At 56.5% G+C, this 21,764-nt stretch overlaps 1 protein-coding gene across 1 annotated transcript in view; it reads right to left on the bottom strand.

The window, feature by feature from the left end:
• Nucleotides 1-21,764, bottom strand: part of Xylt1 (xylosyltransferase 1) — a 239,816-nt gene that overhangs the window by 60,418 nt on the left and 157,634 nt on the right. Inside the window, exons 3-4 of the mRNA XM_076840180.2 lie at nt 6,503-6,675; nt 4,860-5,062 (exon numbers count right to left, since the gene is read on the bottom strand). Of these exons, the coding sequence (XP_076696295.2) occupies nt 4,860-5,062; nt 6,503-6,675 (376 nt within the window). The remainder of the gene's footprint in view (nt 1-4,859; nt 5,063-6,502; nt 6,676-21,764) is intronic.

The following is a 21,764-nucleotide window of genomic DNA, read 5'->3' as shown; positions in this document are numbered from 1 at the left end:
ACCGGAAGGACGCAGGGCTGGTGCCCGCCTTTGTGAGTGGAACACACTGAACAAAATCGTCCGGCGCTGGAGTCAAGACCTCGAGTTCCCGTCCGTGACCAGCTCCAGTCAGAGGCTCCCCGGGCCAGGCAGCGTCCACAGCAGAGCGGCGAGGCTGGGGGTCTTCCAACACGCTTCCCGTGAACCTTCCAAATACGGGAAACCCTCCCCGACCATAGAGGCGCTGGGGGCCTTCCGTCCTCGCCGCCTAACTCTGCCTTTCCCACCTTGGAGGGGAGGTGGGTTCAAGAGCCGTTTTACTGCCGTTTAAACTCTATGGAGGGAAGAGGGGGAGCGACAGACATCCAGGATGACGAGGTCCCACCGTGGGGCCCCCACGACCCACTGCCAGAGGACCGGCCAGCGTTCACCCAGCACTTGCTGCACATCGGCCACCAGGGATGCTGGACGGCCATAGTCCATTTACCCTCCAGACGGTCTTTTGAGATCGGCACAAAGTTGTGCTCCTTTTAAGGTGGAGAAACTCAGATGCAGGAAACGGCAGCCACTTCTGTCCGGTCACATGGCTGTGGGAGAGGGGACTGAAGTGCGGCTCTCTGTGTCCAGGGCCCACCCAAGACTAGGGACCAGTAGACCCGCAGGTCTTTACCACCCAAGAGGGAGGGGCTGGACGCTCTGTTAGGGCCGGGCGGAGGACACTGGAAGGTGGTGTCCAAGCACAGAGCCGCTCAGGGTGGACATCTCCGCTGCTTCTGCCCTTGGAGACCCCCCCCCCAGCTCCTCGGGGTCTGACCTGGGCACGCCCACTCCTTCCTGAAGGCGCCCAAGTTTGCTCATCCCTCCTGGGATGGGGGAAGGAGTGGATGGGAAGCCACAGATGGAGCGGCAGATGGGGCTGAAACCCAGTCGAGTGGCCCAGGATAAAGTCATCCATCTGCAAACTTCCTATGTTTTGGTGCAGGCGGCTCCCGAAACAGCGGCCAGAGGCACCAGCCACACCGCGTGCAGGAGGCGCCTCTGGCCCTGAGGCTGGCGGGCAGAATGGCAGGAGAGTGGAACGGGCAGGCGGTGGGCCCCACGGCCGTGAGATCAGGGAGAGGGCCAGCCAGGGCCAGCCAGACCACCAAGGCCCAGCTAAAGGAGTTGTAAACATGGGGAATGTCCCCTGTGGACCCTGAGGTAGGGTGGACCCATGGTCTGGGCAAGGGTTTCTGGTATCTCATCCGCTGATATGAGACACCACTTTGGTGGAGCTTAGATGTAAACAGTTGGCGTGTACTGAGCACCTTCCAAGGGTCGGGCACTCTGTGTTTCGTGGTGGTATCTCGATGGGGTTCTCTTGCTCATGGTCACAGTGTGAGCTGCAGAGCAGTCTGGGGTGGGGTCTGGGCACGCTTTGTCGTGGACGCTGAGCAGAGCTGGGCCCCCCCTTGAGTTGAAGGGGCCTGGGTTACGGGCTCGACTTCCAAGCAACACAACCCAGCGCCCCTAGGGGGCAGCAGAGCGCACGCCTACCTATACACAGCGCCCCTAGGGGGCAGCCGTGCGCACACCTACCTATACACAGCGCCCCTAGGGGGCAGCAGTGCGCACACCTACCTATACACAGCGCCTCTAGGGGGCAGCAGAGCGCATGCCTACCTATACACAGCGCCTCTAGGGGGCAGCAGAGCGCACACCACCTACGGGGCCTCCACGGGTCTCAGGCAGATTGAGGCCCGGGGTCCCAGGCTGCAGTGACCTCCGAGGCTTCCAGTGAAGGTCTGGAGAAGGAGGAGTGTGGGAACCTTGACCAAGGCTCCTCATCCTCAGAGACAACAGTCACCGGGCACCACCTTGCTCTGACATCCCCTGCTGCAGTGTGTCCACTGTCCTGTCCAGCCATGAGCGAGCTCAAGGGCCTGGACTGTCCCTTCTGTTTGCTCTGCAGCTGGGGACCAGCCAGCCAGTCTGAGCCTGCTGACTTTGCCAAGAGATCGACTTCAAGCAGAAAGAGCACCGGGGTTACAATAGACAGAACCGGTCTGATCCCCGCTGTGCCATGAGCTCACCCCATGACCTTGGGCCTCCGTCTGTCCATCTGTAGAACGAGTTTGCTGTGAGGGCTGAAGGAAGGACCGGTCCCGCTAGGGGCTGTGTGAAGCACTGGGGGGCATTTCTGGACTCAGCCCTTTCCTAGAAGGTGGAGAGGAATGTTCTGACCTCCACTCTGTGCGCTCTCCCGACTCCTCACTTTTTATCATATGATGCTCCACCCGTGTTTTAGATTTCTCAAATGCCGTAAGCTCATCTCTGACCCCCTTCACACCCAGGCTATCACTCCATCAGAAGTGGCGGCTCTCAGCTGGAGGTGACTTGGACCCCAGGGGACACTCAGCAATGTCCGGAGGCGTGTGGTTTGCACAAGTGGTCAGGGTGTGCTCTTGGCATCTAGTGGGCAGAGACCAGGGATGTTGCCAAACACCCTACAAGGCACAGAACCGCCCCACAACAGAGAATTATCCATCAGCGAACATCCGCCGCGCCACGGCTGGGGAATCCTGGTCTAGAACGATCTCTGTTGTTTCCCTGTCAACCAGCCTGTGTTCCTCTGCAGGCCTCAGCCCAAGCTGAACATGGCCACGTCTTTATGGTCTCCTGCTTATGTTCCTCTAGCTTTTCTCACTCACGCCTCTTCTTCTCTGGGGCCCTAGTTCATCCTGCTGGTGTCTCTCTCATGATTCCACCTTCCCAACTAGGACATGTGCTCCACGAGGCCGGGGAGAAGTAGAAGCCGTTTCTGTTCACTAAATTCCCAAACAGTGCTTGGCGTAGTAGTTGCTCAATAAATGTTGAATAAACGAAAATTCATGGTAGGTAGACATTTGTCAGCAATGCTTTCAAACCTGCTCCCTATATCTCTATTAGTCTATGAACAAAAGGAAACAGGTGTGTCTTGTCCAAAATGACCAGAGATTATGCTTCCCTCTCACTCATCTGGAGTCTCCCAGCAGTTGATGGATGCCCCTGAGCCCAGGTACGGAGAAGGGAGCCGAGGACCTCGCTGCGACCTCTGCAGCCAGGTCTTCTTCATACCTGTTCCTCGTCTGGATCCTGACTCCACCGTCTCAGGTGGGAGCGTCCTAGTGACGTCGTGTTCAAAGACAGTCCTGTCTGTGACGCGAGTGTGAAATATCCGCAGACGCCGCTGTGCGATGCCTTGGATTCACTCAACACACCCAGGGCTGGGCGAGGAGGGCGAGAGTCCTGGGCCAGCAGCCCGGCTGTGACTGGTGGTTGCCGAAACTGGGTGAGGCTCACGGGTGCTGCTTACGTCACTCTCGTGTGTGCTTGAAAATTGTCCTGATGAAGTTTCTTTTTTAGACACCTTTACCCAGTTCTCCAGGGAAGGCTGAATCCTGTGCCCTGTTGCCATGGGCTGTAGGGAGGCCCTCTTCACCCTCCAATCCATTTCCTACGCACCCTGGTCAACAAGACTATACGGGGCAAAGAGCCACTTTCTTCTTTGTGTCTGTGAGGGGGGGGATACCGGAGATTGAATTCAGGGGCACCCACCACTGAGCCCCATCCCCAGCCCTGTTTTGTATTTTATTTAGAGGCGGGGTCTCACTGAGCTGCTGGGCACCTTGCTTTGGCTGAGGCTGGCTTTGAACCCGCGATCCTCCAGCCTCAGCCTCCCCAGCCGCTGGGCTGACGGGTGTTCCCACGGCGCCCGCCTGGGAGCCGCCTTCTTGATTGCAAGGGTAGTTCATTGTCTCGCTTCTCTGTTTTCTTGCACGATCTCTAGGGAGGTTTTCTTGGCTTATGATGTCCTTTAAACGCCACATGCACAAAGGGACAGCCCTCCTGCCGGCACCTTGGGGCTGCTGGCTGCACCTCCAGCTCCAGGTAACTGTGCCCAGCCGAGGGTGGCGGGCACAGCGCTTCCAGAGATGTCAGAACCTGTCCTTTTGGGTGGACGCTGCCAGTGTGGGCCGTCAGCTCATCTGTGAAAATTTGATGGGGGCCCCACGAACCCACCATGGGCCTCACGCAGCCCGAGGACACCCACCATCTGTGATGCTGCTCGGACCCCGCAGCCGACGCCTTCTCCCCTCCCCCGCTTGGAGCTCAACACCAAGTCTGACCTGTCCTTCCTCTGTCCCAAGCTCACGGTGGCGTCCGTCTTGCTTGGACTGACCACAATTTCCAGACTCTCCATGACCGAGCCCCAGTGTCTCTGACCACGTGTCTCCTGTCACCCTGGCCCTCCTCGCCGTATTATGGCCACTCAGCCCTGCTGTCCCGGGCACACCCCAGGCACAGTCCCACCCCAGGGCTCAGCCCTCCCCACCCGTCACCTGGGCCACTCTCCCCCTCGGCGGGACTCACTCCTTCTCATCCGGGGACAACCCTGGCTGCTCCATCGCAATCCTACCCGCCTGCCCCTGCCTCTGTTCTCTGCTTCATCTTTCCAACACGCCATCATCCCAACAAACTGTGCCCACAGCGTGTCGTTATCCTACCTACGGTTGACTTCTTTGGTTGGTCTTTGCTGGAATGGAAGCCCCCCGCAGGCAGGGGCCTCTGTCTCTTTGGGGCACAGGGACAGCCTGGGACAGAGCTGGGAGGACCATGTGCTCAAGATTCTCTCTGGTCCTAGTGAGGGAAGAAGTGCCCGGGGGCCCTCGGGTCCAGCCGGCACCAGGGTGGGGACCTCAGGGAGAGCGCGGGAGGCCCATGGCGTGTCTCACTGAGGCAGAGCGCTTCTCTGGACAGGAAGCAGACTGCCCATGCTTCCCAGTGTCCCAGGGAGAGGCGGAGACAGAGGAAGGAGGACATCAGACCAGGCTGGCCCCCGGGGCCACCGGCCGCCTTACCTGATGGGGTAGTCGGCCGCGCTGAGGTTGATGAAGAAGTCCCAGGGCCAGTCGGTCATCTCCAGCAGGTCCCGCATGCTCTGCAGGTAGGTGGCCAGGAGGCTGGCTCCCCCCCAGATGGTGGCCATCCTCCAGGGGGTGACGCGGACGTTGCCGTACTGCCCGGCGAACTGCAGCACTTGCCGGTGCAGGTAATTAGAGCGCTTGGCCCAGGAGAGAAAGGTGACATTCAGCAGCCCAGAAAGGGGCCAACGCCAGGCAGGCTGGGCACCCCCCGCCCAGGCCCGCTCTGCTCCCCCTCCTGGCCACTGTAGACTCGGCCAAGCCACCGATCCTGGCCGGGGGTCTCCCTGCACCTCTCTGCCCTTCTATTCACTGGAAATTTTAATGGGAAACGCAGGTTCCCCAGCCCCAACTCTGGCTAATGGCCTCGAGCCCTGGGCTGGCAGGGTCTGGGGCTCTGCGTTGGTACATGTGACTTGTATGGAGTCTGCACCCGTCCTGCCCACCGTGGCCCTCCGTCACCCTCTCCCTGCTCTGCTAGGAGCAGACCTTGGCCATGAAACCGCCCCTTTGCCATCTGGCCTCATCGGCAGCCAGCGGAAACTCCCGGGGCAGGAGAGCTCCCAGTGAGCACGTGGCCCACCGGGTTTGTCAATAAAGCTTTATTGGCACATGGCCACGCCCATTTGTCCACATGTTTTCTGTGGCTGCTTTCCCGCCACCAGGGCAGAGCCGGGCGGCTGAGGCACAGAGTGTGTGGGTCACAAAGCCGGAATTATTTATGACCTGGGCTTTTATAGAAACGGTGAGCCCACTCTGGCTACCAGGTCTGCGAGGCAGGGGGAGGAGCTGGGCAGGAGAAGAGGTAGGAGGACCACACAGCTGAACTGGAGCAGGAGGTGACCCCGCATCCATTTCAAAATGTAGTAGAAAAGATGGGGCTGGGGCTCAGGGGTGGAGCCCCTGTCTAGCATGGGTGAGGCCCTGGGCTCAATTCTCAGCATCATATATAAATAATATAAATAAATAAACTAAAGGTCCATCGACAACAACAAAAATATCAAAAAAATAGAAGACCCTGAATAATGTCACCACCCCAGAGAAATGACAGGCATTTCAGGCAACAGATATATTCATTACTCGGAACAGGCTGGGCACGGCATGTGTGCATACGTTGGAATGTCATATGGCACCCCAGCAATCTGTATAATTATTATGTGTCAACCAAGAGTAAAAAATAGCTGGGTGTGGGGGCGCACGTCTGTCATCCCAGCGGCTCGGGAGGCTGAGGCAGGAGGATCACGAGTTCAAAGCCAGCCTCAGCAACAGCCAGGCGCTAAGCAACTCAGTGAGACCCTGTCTCTAAGTAAAATACAAAATAGGGCTGGGGATGGGGCTCGGTGGTTAAGCGCCCCTGAGTTCGATTCCTGGTACCCACTGCCAAAATAAAAATAAATAAAAAGAAAGAAAGAAAAATAATGTTTATGGAGAAAGTCAGAAGCCTTAGCTGGTAACTCTGAAACCACATGCTGGTCAGCCTCTGCGCCTTAGCTGGGACTTGTAGAGAGAGGAGGGACCAGAGAGGGACAGGCAGACTGCAGAGGAAGCCCAGCACGGCGGGAGGGGAAGCGGCTCCTCACCTTATCCACGTGGATGTAGTAGAAGTGGTCCTTGTGGTAGATGGCCTTGAACATGCGCTGCAGCTGCCGGGAGGCTCGGCCGTGGACCACCAGGACGAAGGCGATCCTGACGGGGTTGGCTGGCATGTACTCCACGGAGTCTTCGTCCCACTGAACATTCTTGCTGGCTTTGCCTGGGGAAAACCCGAGACCACAGAGGTGAGGGTGAGGCTCAGCCTCCACGGGGCAGCAGGGAGTTGCTCTGAATTTTTTTCTTTGTTCCTTTCTGGGGACTGTTCCCAGGGTACATCCACGTTGGACCCTGGGACCTGATTCAACTCAGCCAAGCAGGTCCAAGCCCCAGTCTGGTAGGAGACCCCGGTGCTTACGACCTACTTTCCACTCCCAAGCAGCCTGAAAAAGACGGATGGAGACTCGGGGACACTGTTAGCCGTGGCGTGAGGCAGGAGTCGAGCTCGGGGAGGGAGCCTTGAACCCCAGGGGAAGCTGCGTTTCCTCTGGGTTAGGAACCCCAACACAGGAGCCGCTTTTCTCTGGCTGGAATCCGTTGTTCTTTCTTCTCCTAGCAGCACCCAATATGTTTCCTTGCCCCCTTCAAATTGTGGTGAGAACAGAGAACCTGAGACCGACCCTCGGCACCGACTCGTAGCGCACAGCAGTACCCTACTGTTCACCTGAAGCGCAAAGACGGACGCGTTCATGGCGCATCCTGAAGCTGGGTCACCTGAAGCTGCTGGAGGCACGGCCCCCTCCCCGCCATGCTCGGTCCAGGTGGATGCAGAGGAGCCACCAAACACCAGCCAGGACAAGCCCGTCACAACGCTGCTTCTCCCAGGCCAGAGCACGGTTCAGGGGGACACGTGAGCCAACCAGGACAGCGCTCAACAAGAGCCCGCCACACTCAGGCTGGAATGTGAGATCGGGGAGGGTCGCCTTCTGTTGCACACCGAACTGCAGGATCCCAAGAGCCTTTCTGTCCCGACATGGAGAGAACTTGCCGGAAGAAAACCGACACGGGGCGGCGGTGAGTCTCCGAGTCCTAGTGAGGCCATCTGAACCCCCGGGTTCACCAGGCGGGAGGGGAGCCACAACTTGGATTATGGTGTTATTTTTCTTCTAAAGCCAGATCCTGCACCATATCTGCCTGGATAAATGGTTCCAGACATATTTTATCCAGAAATCAGCCTCAAAGACTCCTTCTCTCTGTTTCCCCTCCACATCCCGCAGGGACAAGGACCCCGGGAGAAACACAGCTTCCCGGCTGAGTTCATCGCAATTCCAACAGGAATCTCCTCGCTTTCCTCAGCCCCATGTCCTTTGGGTTTAACAGATTTCTTATGGGATCTCGGTTTAGGTCACTCACACTGGGTGGCAGTTGTGGGTGTCCCAGAAGACCAACTAGGAATGCAAAGAACGTGGACCGTGGAGCCCGAGGTCAAGAACTCCAGAGCCTGTCAGCTGCCGTCGGAAAACTGAATGACCACTAAATGAACAGGAGTCCTTCCATGTTGCAGACCACAGGACGACATTAACATGGATAATGTCCAGATCCGGCTGCCCGGGAGGCCTGGCTGACGTCACTCCCTGGACTTCTCTGCCCTGACCAGTCCCACTCCCCACCTTGCCACCTCGTCTACCTGCCTTTCCTTGGGCAAGCTCATTCTGCCTCAGGACCTTTTCACGGCCATTCTTGCTGTCTAGAAGTCCCTGTCCCCAGATCTCTGCCTGGCTGCACCTTCCTGACTTTGGCTTACAGCCCACCCAGAGGACTCCCGCCTCCGTCCCTTACGCTGTTCGCCTCTCCTGCTTCAATTTTCCTCCTAGCCCTTGGCACCATCTGAAAATGCTTATCTCCTTCTTTGTCTGAACACAGCACTGGAGCAAAAGCTCCGGGAGACCGGGGACTATTTCAGACCCGTCGACCATTAACCATGCAACACTCGCATGATATCTAGCACACAGCTGGTTCCTGCCCAAGAAAAAGGCACAGAGCCCATTCTGGCTCAGTAGAACCCCAGCACCTTTCACCAAGCATTGACCTGCCCCCCACACGCTGTCCTCACGGTGACCTTGCACGGGCGTGCCCTTAGCCCCTTTTCTCAAACGAGGAAACCACAGCAGAGAGAGGCCAAGGGGTTTGTTGCAGGTCGCCCTGCTTTAGTTGGTTAAGCCGAGATTCGAATCCAGGTCCCACTCCAAAGGCCACTCCCCGAACCACTGACACAGAGGACATGGTCCAACCCAGAGCCCAAAGGAAGGGTTCCTGACGGCGATGCTTGGTCCTGAAATGCCTCCTAAGTTAGTTACTGCAGGGAGCAGGCATGCATATCCGAGGACTGTCACCGGTACTGGAGGGGACTTTTTGTATTTGATGGGAGGCTGACGACGTGAGGTGACCAGTAAAGCCACATTTTCAGCTATTCACCCGTCCGTCCTTCCATCCACCCATCCTTCCTTCCATCCTTCTGTCCACCCAGTCATCTATCTGTCCATCCATCCATCCACCCACCCACCCACCCATCCGTCCGATCCAACCACCTATCCATCCAAACACAGCACCATCCAACTACCCCTCCAACGAAACACCTGCCACCTGTCATGCCACCCACCGTCACCCTTCCAGGCCCCGATGTCTCCTGCCACGTTGCTGAGTGAATGAGTGAATGAATGAATGAATGCATTTTGAAAACCAGTGGCTTCTCTGGTCCAGAGGAGCTGATTATTTTTTCCCCCTCTTTTTTGCGGTGCTGGGGATTGAACCCAGGGCCCTGTGCACGTGAGGCAAGCCCTCTACCCACTGAGCTCCGTTCCTGGCCCGGAGCTGATGATGTCGGAGGGTTTGGCGTGTATCCCTGCTACCGTGGGGGCTATCAATGTTTGAGCGTCCGTCATTATTTGGCGCTGGGAAGAGTGCGTTACTGTCCTTCAAGGCCTGGAGAGGGTGGCCCACTTCCCAGGCCGCACGGTGAGGACCGGGGTGGGAGCAGAAGCCCCGTGTCACCCAGTCCCAGCCACCCTGGGTTCCACCCGCCCTCTGCTGAAGCAGAGTCAGGGCAGGCGTGGGGCCCTGCACCTGGACACTGGCCGGGGGAAAAGCCCTTCACGGCTCGCTGCAGCGGTTAGAGAGCAGACTCGCAGCCAGCCAGACAGACACACGGATGCTTTCCTTCTGGGGCAGAGGAGGGGGCACTGGGAAATCAAAGACGACCCTAGAGATGCAACAGCTGCTTCTGTTTAAATAAAGCCATCCTCGGGGCTGGGGGGCTGGGGCTCGGTGGCAGAGCGCTCGCCTGGCGGGCGTGAGGCCCTGGGTTCCATCCTCAGCGCCACATAAAAATAATCAAATCAAATAAAGGCATTCTGTGCCTCTACAGCTACAAAAGAAAAAAAAAGTGGTCCTCGTAGCAGACAGTTGCAAAGAAAACAGGGACCAGAAACCCCAGAGTCCTGCTGTGTGGGCTGAGCACCGGCTGCGGCTGCGTGGTTCACGCACATCCAGACCCCACCAGACCCCACGGGAGGGAGCCAGGACCCCCTGCTGTGAGGTTCAGGGCCATCCCCTGAAAGTGGCTGAGCACAGGCTGCAGCGAATCTGGGATCCTGGAACCCTGTCACGGTCCCTGAGCTCCACCTAACTGTCCCCATCCTATAAACAGGAAAATCTGCTCCTGGGACTGACCCCCAGCTGCTGGGCGGATGACGGTAGGTAGCCATCCCTGAGTCAGAGCTGTGGGGTCTTCAGACACGGGACCCTCTGAAGGATGAAACCCAAGCACTGCCCGGCTCCTAGAAAAGAACCGTGAACTTGACAGTGGAATCCGATTCCTGTGGCTGAAAAAAAAAAAAAAAAAATCAGTGGGAAAATCAGGACGGTTACAGGCAGCGAGAAGCTGACTTCAGACGAATGTTAAGAAGCCAGGTTTATGGGGGGAGAATATCAAATGCATTTTGGCAGCGCAGGTGTGAAGGCTGCGGACGGGAGCCGCGGCGCACTCCCGGGTAACCAGCCCTGCCGCGCTCAGCCCCGGACCCGACTCTGGTTCTCGGTGGCGTTGTGCATTAAGTAGGGACCACGTGGTCCTCGGGCTCCAGAGAGATGGCGGAGATGGAGGTGCTTTGCCAAGGTCGAGGGGCCAGGCGTGGATCACCATCCCCCTTACCTGCAGCACTGCTTTCTGAGGTTGTAGTCACCCAGAATAACAGATGGAAAGTTCCAGAAATAAACATATGATATATATCTTGCTGCAATATGCTATTACAACCTCTCTATTTTATTATCCGCTGTGGTTGTTCGTCTCTTCCTGGGCCTGGTTTATAAATTAAATGCTACCAGACGTAGGTAGGTAGGTGGAGAAGGACACACCGAGCTTCCCTCTGATTCCGTGGCTTCCGCAGCGCGGATTCAACCAACTGTGGATTGAAAACATCTTTCTTTTTAAATTGCGCCTGTGCTGGGTGCGGCGGCAACTGTGGAGGCTGAGGCAGGAGGATTGCAAGTTCAAGGTCAGCCTCAACAACTTAGTGAGATCCTGTCTCGAAATAAAAAAAATAACATCAGCAACCAAAAACCTGGGGATGTAGCTCCATGGTCAAGTAGCCCTGGTTCACACACACACACACACACACACACACCAAAAAAAAGGTTGGTTCTCTGCTGAACACGTACAGAACTTTTTCCTGTCATTCTCTAGACTATCGAGTGTAAGAGCCACGGACACAGCACTGACGTTGTATTTGGAGTTGTAAATAATGAGGAGACGATTTAAAGTCTGCAGGAAGGTGTGCGTAGGTTCTGTGCAAACACCAGGCCATTTTATATGACGGACCTGACCATCCACGGCAGGTCCCTGGACAAGGAGGGAGGCACGGCACATATACAGGGTCCTGTGACATCTGTGGTTTCCGGCACCCTGGGGTGTGTGGGGACGGATGCCCTGAGGATAAGGGGGTCTACTCCACTGGCACTGGGATGCCAGGATGGCACCTAGGAGGAAGAGCAAGGGCAGCCCGGTCTCTGGCCAGGCTGGTCACGTGGGCTCAGCCTGGTCCAGCCATGTCTCCAGGCCTTAGCCTTCTCATCTGTAAAGCGGGTCCACGTGACCACAGAACCCGCCTCACATGGGGTTTCAGATCAGGACTGAGCGCAGCACCCGGCACAGACTGAATGCCCAGTAAGTGATCCTATCGTCAACATCTTTCTCTTGGGCTGCCCACCAGGGTGACCAGGGTGACCAGGGTGACCAGGGTGTGATCTCTCCCACAGACCCGGCTCCGGCGCACACCCCGTCACCTGCTGCTCGCAGATGAACACCCACCACTGAATTTCTCTCCGCAGCGAGTGCCCCCGACCAGCAGCAATGGTCAATGCGAAGGAGACCCTGACGGACACTGACTCCAGCCCAGCCTTGGACTCGGGCTATACTCCCAAGCGCTCCTTCCGCGGCTGCCAGGGGAGCTTTCTGATCTGCTTCCAGATAAGAGGGGCAGTGGGTCTGGGGGTGCAGAGGGGCAGGAGCGAGGTCGTGGGCATCACCAGCTGAACACGGTGGGGGCCATGGGCACAGGGGGCACAGCTGGGGTGGGCCTTGGGGAGACCCCCACGATGGTCCATTTCACCTATCCAGGGGGATGAACCATCTGTCCCCGGATCTCGCGGGACCCTGGGGGTACTCATGATCCTGGGTGGGGACAGTTCCACGGGGCAGCAGGAACCTCGAGGGTAGGAAGAGGTGGGCCAGCCTGAGGAGGAGGCTCCGGGGGCTCTAGGAGCTGTTAGCTGGGATGGCTTTTTTCCCTGGGAAATCTCTTTCTTTTTATCGGGGGGGGGTACCAGGGATTGAACTCAGGGGCACTCGACCACGGAGCCCCACCCCAGCCCTATTTTGTATTTTATTTAGAGACAGGGTCTCACTGTGTTGCTGAGGGCCTCGCTGTTGCTGAGGCTGGCTTTGAACTCGCGATCCTCCTGCCTCAGCCTCCTGAGCCGCTGGGATGCTGGGCATGTGCCACTGCCCCCCGGCTCCCCTGGGAAATTTCAAGGCAGCTTTTGGGGGACTAAACTGAGGTGCCTGGAAGGCAGCCCCCTGTTCTCACAGGCGCAGGGTGTGCTCAGAGCCCGCGTGATGAAGAGCCACTGTGGGCTGAAATCCTGCTGCCGTGGATCCACCATGGGGCCCCTGGCAAGTCACCTCCTGGGTCCTGCAGAGCCACAGAGCAGCAGCCATGGGGAGGAGATCAAGCACGGGTATGTCCCAGGCACGACCCAGGTGACTGTCATTTAGTCATCCCAAGGTCTAGAGGCAGGTGCCGCCCTCCCAGGAAGGTCCCCAGGACCTCAGGGTGCTGAGCGACAAGAAGGCACTCTCTGCACTGAGGCCCAGAAGGAGACCAACGCTTGGCTCTGCCCGGATTAGTTCACCCCACGAGGGAGACGGCATTTCGAGAGATTTCTGGAAATTTCAGGACAGTCTGGGAATCTGACCTAACGGAGGGGTCAGCAGTGCCTCACGGAGGGAGTCGGGGCTTGCTGGTAGCTGTCCCCTGGCTCCCTCTGAGCAGAGCCGAGCTCTTATCTCCTGCAGGACTCTGTCCCTGCCCCAGGCCTGGCGCAGAGCCGAGCTCCGGGGGGCTGCCCGGCTGAGTGATTTCTGATGGACGGATTCGAGTGGACAGCTCCGGCCACGTGTGGACCCTGGAGGTCCCTGCACAAGGCTGGGGTGAGCGAGGCGCGTGGCTTCTCCTCTCCACCCGCCAACCTGCTGGGGGCTGGGCCCTTGCCCTGGAGGCTTTGGGGCAGCCTGAGGACCTTTGCCCAGCAGCACCAAGCCCTCCGCAGAGGAGCCAGCAACGGCCCAGGGCACCCTGCACACCACTGCCGGTCACCTCCGACAGCAGAGTCCCCTCCAGCCCCTGGGAACAGGCGACAGGGTGGGCTGCCGGCAGGGTCCTGAGTCTAGAGGGGACCCAAAGCCCAGCTGTGAGGGTCTCAGGAGAAATGCCCTCCCCAGGGAAGCCGCTCTCCTCCCTCCTTCCCTGCCACACCCCGCATGCGGCACCTCTTATTAAATTTAAACTGTGCTAAAAGCTCTGTAAGGTAGAATTCACCATCTTGACCATTTTCAGTGCATGCAGCACGTTTCCGGGTCGAGTGACCAGCACCAGGGATCTGAAGATATTCTTCACCTTGCAAAACCGAGACTGTACCCCCCCCCCCCGCCACCCCGCCCGCGTCTCCCTCCCTAAGACCCCGCAATCGCCATCTCACTTCCTAGGAATCGAGCGCCCTAGGGATCTCTTGGAGAGGAAGCCTGCGTCTAATGTCCCCAAGGCTGATCCACAGTGTGGCCCGTGTCAGAACCCCCTTCCTGTCCAACGCTGACTGATGCTCCGGGGGTGGACAGCCCGCGGTGTGCCCATCTGTTCGATTTTCAAATGCACTCGGTGGCTCCCAGCGTTGGGCCCTTGGGAACAGTGTGCTACCAGCCTGGGTGTGCAAACTTCTGTTCGAGTCCCTGATTTCGATTCTTTGGAGAAGACACCCAGGCGTGGCTTTGCTGGATCACAGCGTAACTGTTTGCACTTAACACAAAATTAAAATTTCGGGTCCTGTGCTGCGCTTCCTGACGCAGCCGATCCTCGCCGCTCAGCCTGGGTCGGTATCCTGGACCCGCCATTCATTTTAGCAGGTGGCTTTGCCTCTCATGCGGTCACCTGCAAGCCGTGTGGCAAGGACCGGGGGGCTGTAGTGGGGTTGGGGGACGGGGCTCAGCCGTGGAGGAGGCGCAGGTCACACTGAGCCTTGTAAGCTGTTGGCGTGGGGGGTGGCAGCCCGTGACCCGACCTCCAGGACTTCACAGCTCCTGTTCCTCAATGCAATGTCACAGCCACCCCCAAGAGTCCCGTGGTGCCCGGAGGGGACACGGAGCAGCACTGGATGGATGGGTCCCTTCTCCGCTCTCCTTCAACTCCTCCATCAGCCACCTGTGAAGTCTCAGGCGGATGCGAACACGCCTGCTTCCCGAACTCCCGGAGGCCTCTGCACCCCGCCTGGCCTCTCTGGCAGGCCAAAGGAGAGCCCGGCTGCCCCTGACCACTGCTGTTCATTCGTGTGCACGGCTGCTGTCTCTTCAGGGTAAGGGACAGTAAGATGCCCACTTACGGCCATGATGCAAAATTGCTTTTTAAAATAACGTTTACTTATGTGCAAAAAAAGAGGTGGATCTACTGCAGTAAAATCAGCAGGGCAGGTGGAGGCAGATGCAGCACCGTCGTGAAGGGGGGGCAAGGGCTTAATTAGACTCTGCGCTTCTTCCGCCAGGATGTGCCCCGCGTGTTAATCAAACGAGAACCGTGAAGGCCGGCGCCCAGAGATGCCCGTGCAGCCCAGACGTCATGGAAGGATGCAAAGACCCAGGTCTTGGTTTTTCCTGGCTCAGGTTCCCCACTCACAGTGAGTCCCAGGAGGGTTTTGGGGGGCGTTTTCTGGGGTGCACTCTTGGGGGGAGTATCTCCCTGCTAGAGACAGAGGGGTCTGCTGAGATGCACTCCACTTTTGATTTTCATTCCAATTTGCTGAGCACTTAGCATTCATGAGGTTCTCTCACAGGCTTTTTATCTCTCGGGGCAATACTGCACATGAAAATTATCCTCATTTACAGATAATTGTTCCAGGCTCAGAGAGGGTGAGGAACATGCCCAAGGTCACAGAGCCAGGAGACGGCGAAGAGGTCAGGTTACAGTCTGTTCTGACTTCAGTCTGTTCTGACTTCAAGTACTGGCCTCTCCAAGCTGAATCCGTCCCCTTCTTTTCATCCAGGCTCTGGTAAGAAGCTCACTTGGAACCACAATGTCTCCTTCTCTGTCCAAATGGCTTCTTAAACCACCAATTACAGTGGTATCAGTTTCTCAACTTCGGCTCCTTTGATATTTGGGGCCAGATAATTCCTGGTCACAGCAGGACGTTTAGCAGCATCCCTGGTCGCCACCACCGGAACCTGCCCAGATATGACAAAACCCAAAATGTCCCCATTCACTGAGCCTGGCGCAGTGGCGCAGCGGCTCTGGAGGCTGAGGCAGGAGGATCTCAGATTCAAAGCCAGCCTCAGCAACAGCGAGGCGCTAAGCAACTCAGTGAGACCCTGTCTCTAAATAAAACACAAAACAGGGCTGGGGAGGGGGCTCAGTGGCTGAGTGCCTCTGAGTTCAATCCCCCCCAAAAAGTAAGAGACAACCCTGCTTTGGCCCCACCCCCTGCCAGTTCTTAAAGTCCAGAGCTGCTAAAGCCGTTTAGGTCTAGGATGGACTTCAGTGTGACAATGATCCCATATGACCTTGCAGCCACCTGGGGGTAAATACCCTCTATGACGCCCAGACCAGGGGGAATCAACTGATGTTGTAAGCGGGTGTCCCAGAGCGACGCTGGCTGTGCTTGGTAGGCGCTGGCTCTGGTGATTTCCAGACCTCCCCCAGAGGGGGCGACCCACAGTGAGAGCTGAGAATCCCACTCTGGCCTCCCGGCTCCTGCTCCAGAGGCTGGGGGCGGGGGGGGGGGCTCCCTCGTGATTCTCTCCCACTCAAGAAATGTCTCCCTGCATCCCCGACCCGGAGCTCAGGACGTTCTCCGCTCCCTGATCCCCCCGCCCCCCGCCACTCAAGTCTGGAGTTATTAAACCACAGCCCATGGCTAAACTGTCTTATTGATTTTATTGTCGAGAGCCCAGGGGTATTCTAATGATGTACGGCTCAATAAATGGAAACTGGTGGGATAGATATTGATGGCGTATGGTACATTTCGCCGCAATTCACTGGGTCCCAGTCACTTGGCCGGTTACAGATCATCTGTGGGAACGCCGTGCTGTGGCCTGCGAGCCCCTGTCCATCCTGCTGGTGTGACCTTTTCCACACACCAAGGATAAAAGAGCTATTATGATAATGGCCACGCGACGGCAACACGCCCGGCATTTAGAAACAAAAAACATATTTCATTTTTATCCTCAGAGCAGATCTTTGAGGAACGCCTTCTGATTATTCCCATTTTATAGATAAGGGAAATCGAGACTCAGGGTGGTCACCTGATCTGGCCAGCGGGTAAGTGGTGAAACTGGGGTTCAAATCTCCTTTTGTCAGTCACCAAATGCGGGGTGATTACCCCCTGTGCTAAGCCACACAAGGAAACAAGAGTTCTTATTGTATTTGAGCACCTTCTAGGTGGTTTGGGCACAGGTTAATATTTCACACATTTTTCTACTTCTCAGGTGGTGACATTCGACAGGGACTGTTGGGATTTGGGGAGAGACCATTCTTGGGCAGCTGGGGCTGTCCCACACACTTCGGGTCATTTAGCATCCCTCATCCCCCAAATAGCCTCTCATCTCTTGCGCTTCCCGACACCTTCTAGCGGACGAGTTTGGTTGTTGCTTGAGAACCATTCATTGCCCTGGAGGCAGGAGGTTCCCTGCCAAGATGGCCGACCTCACTTCTGGCCACATGGGCAGCCAGTCCGGAGAAGATTGGCTTGGAGAGTGCATATAACTGGGTGAAAACCATGGCTCTTCCCTCTCTAGCTTGGGTGCTTGGGCAAGTTAGATGACCTCTTAAAGATTCTAGATCATCATTAATAAAATAAGGGTAAATATGGATCCCTCCCTCATGGGGAGGAGTGTATGGAATCGTGGGTTAGGAAAAGGACCTCATAGAGAACAGAGTCTCTGAGTCCCAGGCTCTGTGGGCATTTTCCCAGCTCCTACGTGTGTTTTCCAAACTCCTGATCCACCGAATCCACAAACATGAAAAGATGGTGGTGTTTTAGGTCACAAAGTTAGGGACAGTTAATTATTTTGCAGTAGCAATTGCAAAGAGCGTCAGTGATCACCAGGCAGGCACTGCTCTGGGATTGGGAGTGAGAGCTGCGGGCGCCTCGAGAGCCTTCCCTTAGAAGCAGCAGACTCTCCAGAAAGGGAAGACAGACCATAAACACACAAACCTCTGCAGGATCAATACCCGACGTGAGAAAATGAAATGGTGGCATCATGACTCTTCCCCTAAATGGTGACATGTGGGTAATGGCACTTTCTCTTCTCCCTTTCTGACCTCATTTCCCCCCGTGCGCCTCCCGTCACCCTTTCCGTGAACCACAGCGTGACCTGGTGTCATTGAAGCCCTCCTTGTGCTTCTTGGTGCCGGATAACTTCTCCTTTATCAACGGTGATACCTGCCAGGACTTGTTCCCGCAGCTCAAGTGCCCTCTAAAGAAGAGACCAGGGTGGAGGCTTGGGTTGGTGGAGCGGCGTCTTTGTGAGAAGAGACACTTTCTCTCCACCGTGGGGGGACAACAGGGCAGCCACCTGTAAGCCAGGAGGAGGTGCTCACCAGAACCCGGGCCAGGCTGCCACCCTGACCTTGGACGCACAGCTCTGCGAGAGGCTCAGGTGCCCTGCTCTGTGACGTCTTGTGGCCGCCCTAGCAGCCTAGCACAGTGCTCAAGGTGCCAAGCATCATCCTCCTGGGGACAATCTGCAGGTCAAGTGACGAGTTCGCTGGGTAAGAGAAGATCGGGGAGAGCCCCCGAGCAGAAGACCAGCATGTGATGGTCAAGAGCACGGGAGATCCGAGGAAGACCAGTGTGGCTGGATCAGAGAGGCCAGGAGGAAGCGCCCTATGAGGCGGGGTTGGACAGACAGCCACGGCATCCTGCAGGGGCTTGGGTACCACTTTAAGGACTGCAATGAGAGAAGGAGACGAGCCCTTGCGACAGGCTTATCACCCACAGAGGAGAAGGGGATTGCAGGCAGGATGCCCTTAGATATCCCAGGGGTTGGTGTGGGATGCACTCGTCCAGGTGCAGAGCAGGGGACAGGGAGGAGGTGGGCGGAGCCACACCCCCAGCCCTATTTCGTGTTTTATTTAGAGACAGGGTCTCACTGAGTTGTTCAGTGCCTCGCTTTTACGGAGGCTGGCTTTGAACACATGATCCTCCTGCCTCAGCCTCCCGAGCTGCTGGCATGACAGGCGTGAGCCACCGCGCCTGGCCTCCATGTCTTCTCGAGCTCTGGGGCTCAGCTCCCTAGGCCTTCTGGCTTCTGTCACACCCCATGCCTTCTGACCCGGAGGTGGCCCTTTGCAGGTGCCTCCTGGGAGGCTTCCCATCGCTGGGTGCTTCCATCTCTCCTCCGTTCTCCTCTCTTGAAGGGACTCTTAGGCTCAATAAATACCACCACGGAAAAACGCCGCAACTCATCTATTTTTATTACACACGGGGCCTCTCGAGGAGGGAACAACTCTTATTTACTTCTCAGGGTGAGGGTTTTGACAACAGGTTTATTTTCTCTGACTCTCCAAGGACTCAGTGAGCAACACTCTATAGTTAACAGTACATTAATTAATGCCAAATTGGTTGGAATTTTCCTAATAAAAACCCTTATCGTAATCCCATTATGGGCCATTAACGCTGCCTCCTGATCGTAAACCAGAAGTGCACTCTGCAGGTGCGTGCTTCTTAAAAAGGGACGCTTCCCCAAATTGGTACCCATTTGTCATGTTAATGCCATCACCTCACAGTAATGCAGACGGGAGTCATTATAAAGGCTCACACAGGCACATGGTCGCTGGGTCAAGCCCTGCCCATGCTTCGTCCCGCTCGGTCCTTGCAGCAAACCTAGAAGCGAAGTCCTGGCGCCATCTCCATTTTACGAACAGGGAAACTGAGGCAGAGCAGGAGGAGGGTCATTTGCCCAAGGCCACACAGGTAGGAAGTACAGGGTTTGCATTTCATCCAGGCAGCCTGATTCTAGAATGTTCTGCGTCCAGGGCTCACTGCTCCTCGGGCCCCGCCTGCTGCTAAAGAGCGCTTTGGTTTATTTCAACAGCAAGGACAGTATGGTCCACCCAGTGCAGTGTCTGGATTTGCTTCCAGAAGGCAGGAAGAATTCTCTTCAGTTTTTCCTCCTTGGGGCTTGGGGGGATGTCTGGGGACAATGCAGGGACACTGGGGACATCCCGAGTACATTCCTATTGGAGGAGTGGACATTGGACACAGTGCGTGAAGGTTCTCGGCCGTGGGGCACAAGGAACGGCTCAGGTGCACTGGGACCCTGATAGACCACTGCTCCAGCTCGGTGTCACCTGGCCGTGCCCTCGGCTGGTCTCTGACACACAGACCGGAGACCTCAGCCCTTGAGGTAGCTGCAGGTGCCAAGACCAAGCCACGGAGGAGGAGCTCTGTCCTGAACTGCCAGCTTCACGCCTCCGTCTTTCCGGTCCTTTCTTGATTTCTACGAGAAAACTCCACACACAGAACCAGGCGAGTGAAGCCAAAAAGCAAACGAAAAAGAACCTCAGACGTCCGAGTGTCCAGCGGTCACCACTCTTGACCCTTCACGAGACACACGCGCACGACATAACCGTCGGCACTCGGCTCTGTCACCCGCATCGTGTCTTCAAGGACACGACCTGGAATCCTCCCTGCATCTCCGCCTTCTCTCCTCCCTCCTTCTCCCCTCCCCGGTCCTCAGAGCACAGGCAGCAGTCACCCCGCCAGGGGGGCAGAAATGAGCGAGACCCCTGCTGAGTCCGACCTCCAGGAGCTTACTGTCCTGTGGGGACAGGGGACGGACAACAGACTCACTCCTTCCACCAAAGGTACTGGCTGCAAAGAAGAAAGAGCTGTGGCTGCCAGGGGCCAGGGAGATGGGCCCGGGGGTGTGACGAAGCCACCATGGAGCTGAGATCCGGACCCCGAGGAAGAGGGCTCTGGGTAGGGAGGGTGTCACTAGAGGAGGGAGGAGTTTTACTTCTCTTCGATGCTTTTGTGCATTTTGGAAAATTCTGTCATTTAATGACAGAAACCTACCGGGTAAATCGTGAACAGCTGTTCCGTTCTTTCTCGAATGCCTTCAAAGACGGTCACCTCAGCGCCTCCCAGACGGGCGGCTGCACCTGCAGGCGGCGCTGGGGCGTGGCAGTGCTCAGCAGAGGGACAGGCGTACCAGTACCTGGGAAACCATTACCAAATGCTGCTGGCTCCCCCAACATGAGCCACCCGCCATCCCAGCCTGGGAGACCAGCCGTGGCGTGGAAGAGGCACTCAATCGCAGCCTCCGAGAATTTTCCTTTTCTTAATAAGAACCCCCATAAATGAAGTGGCCCAGGACAGGCATCTTAAAACCCGGGCTAGCCCCTGGACTCGCAGTAGGAGGGGAGTCCCGGCTTTTCAGACAGGATGGGGTGAACCTTCCAGGACGCAAGAGCCAGGCTACCGGGGCTTCGGAAGGCCACTGACAGCGAAAACAACTTCAATTAAATTAAATTTAGCTAGCTCCTCCAGGAAACACGTGTAATGTTAATTTCATGGGTGTACCAATGTGTAAACCTAACAGATGATACTTAAATGAGAAAGGCAGAGAAATGACATTTGGTTAAACAATGCATCAGTGGGTAGGATTTATTGAAATTGCCGTTTAAAAAAAAAAAATTACGAGCACAATCGAAAGTTGAGCAAGCTGTCACCCGGGCCTGGTCACCCAGGCGTTCTCAATACGACGTACTTGATCGGAGAATCGTGGGTAGCGGGGGCTGGAGGCAATCTGGAGAAAACTAGGGGACCAGGGCCACTATCTGTCCACTTTTGATGCTGGTCCAGTGGCTCTTGGCCTGGGCAGATATGATCACTTGTTTCTCTCTCCAGTTCCGACGGAAATGTCACCTGGGTGGGAAGAGGCTTTTGCCATGTTCAGATAACATGGTATTCAAATACGTGGAAAAGACCACACGGCCTGCCTGTCCTTTTCATCTCTGTCCCCTGGCAGGCATGGAGCGGGTAGATGTGGAATGAGCGGGCCCTAGGGCACCCCTTGCAAGTCACCACCACAGTCTCCTGGTAGCATAATCACTGTGCTCTTGATTTGGGGGTAGTCACACCTCCAATCCCTACTGTTTCCTGGCTTCTTGGGGGGTCCTGGCCTCCGTCCACTTGCCTCCACCCTCCTTTTCTATATTAACAGAACCTGGTTCTTGAGTCAATAGAGACACAGGAAGCTGATTGATTGGAAGGAAACAGGAATCTGAAAGATGCTGACCCAAGAAAATGTGTACACGGAGCTGCCAGAACTATAATATTGACAAAGGCCAGCATTTTGTTAAGCACTTACTACCCGCTAGGCATGGCTCAAAGAGTTTGGGTGTTTGGTTGGTTGGATTTCTTTCCATTTAATACTCTCACAAATGCTATGGTACAGGTGCCATCAGTATCCTCATTTTACAGAGAAGG

Source organism: Callospermophilus lateralis, chromosome 19 (genome assembly GCF_048772815.1).
Source record: "Callospermophilus lateralis isolate mCalLat2 chromosome 19, mCalLat2.hap1, whole genome shotgun sequence".
Classification (NCBI taxonomy): domain Eukaryota; kingdom Metazoa; phylum Chordata; class Mammalia; order Rodentia; family Sciuridae; genus Callospermophilus; species Callospermophilus lateralis.
This window is presented reverse-complemented; position numbering and strand designations above follow the sequence as displayed.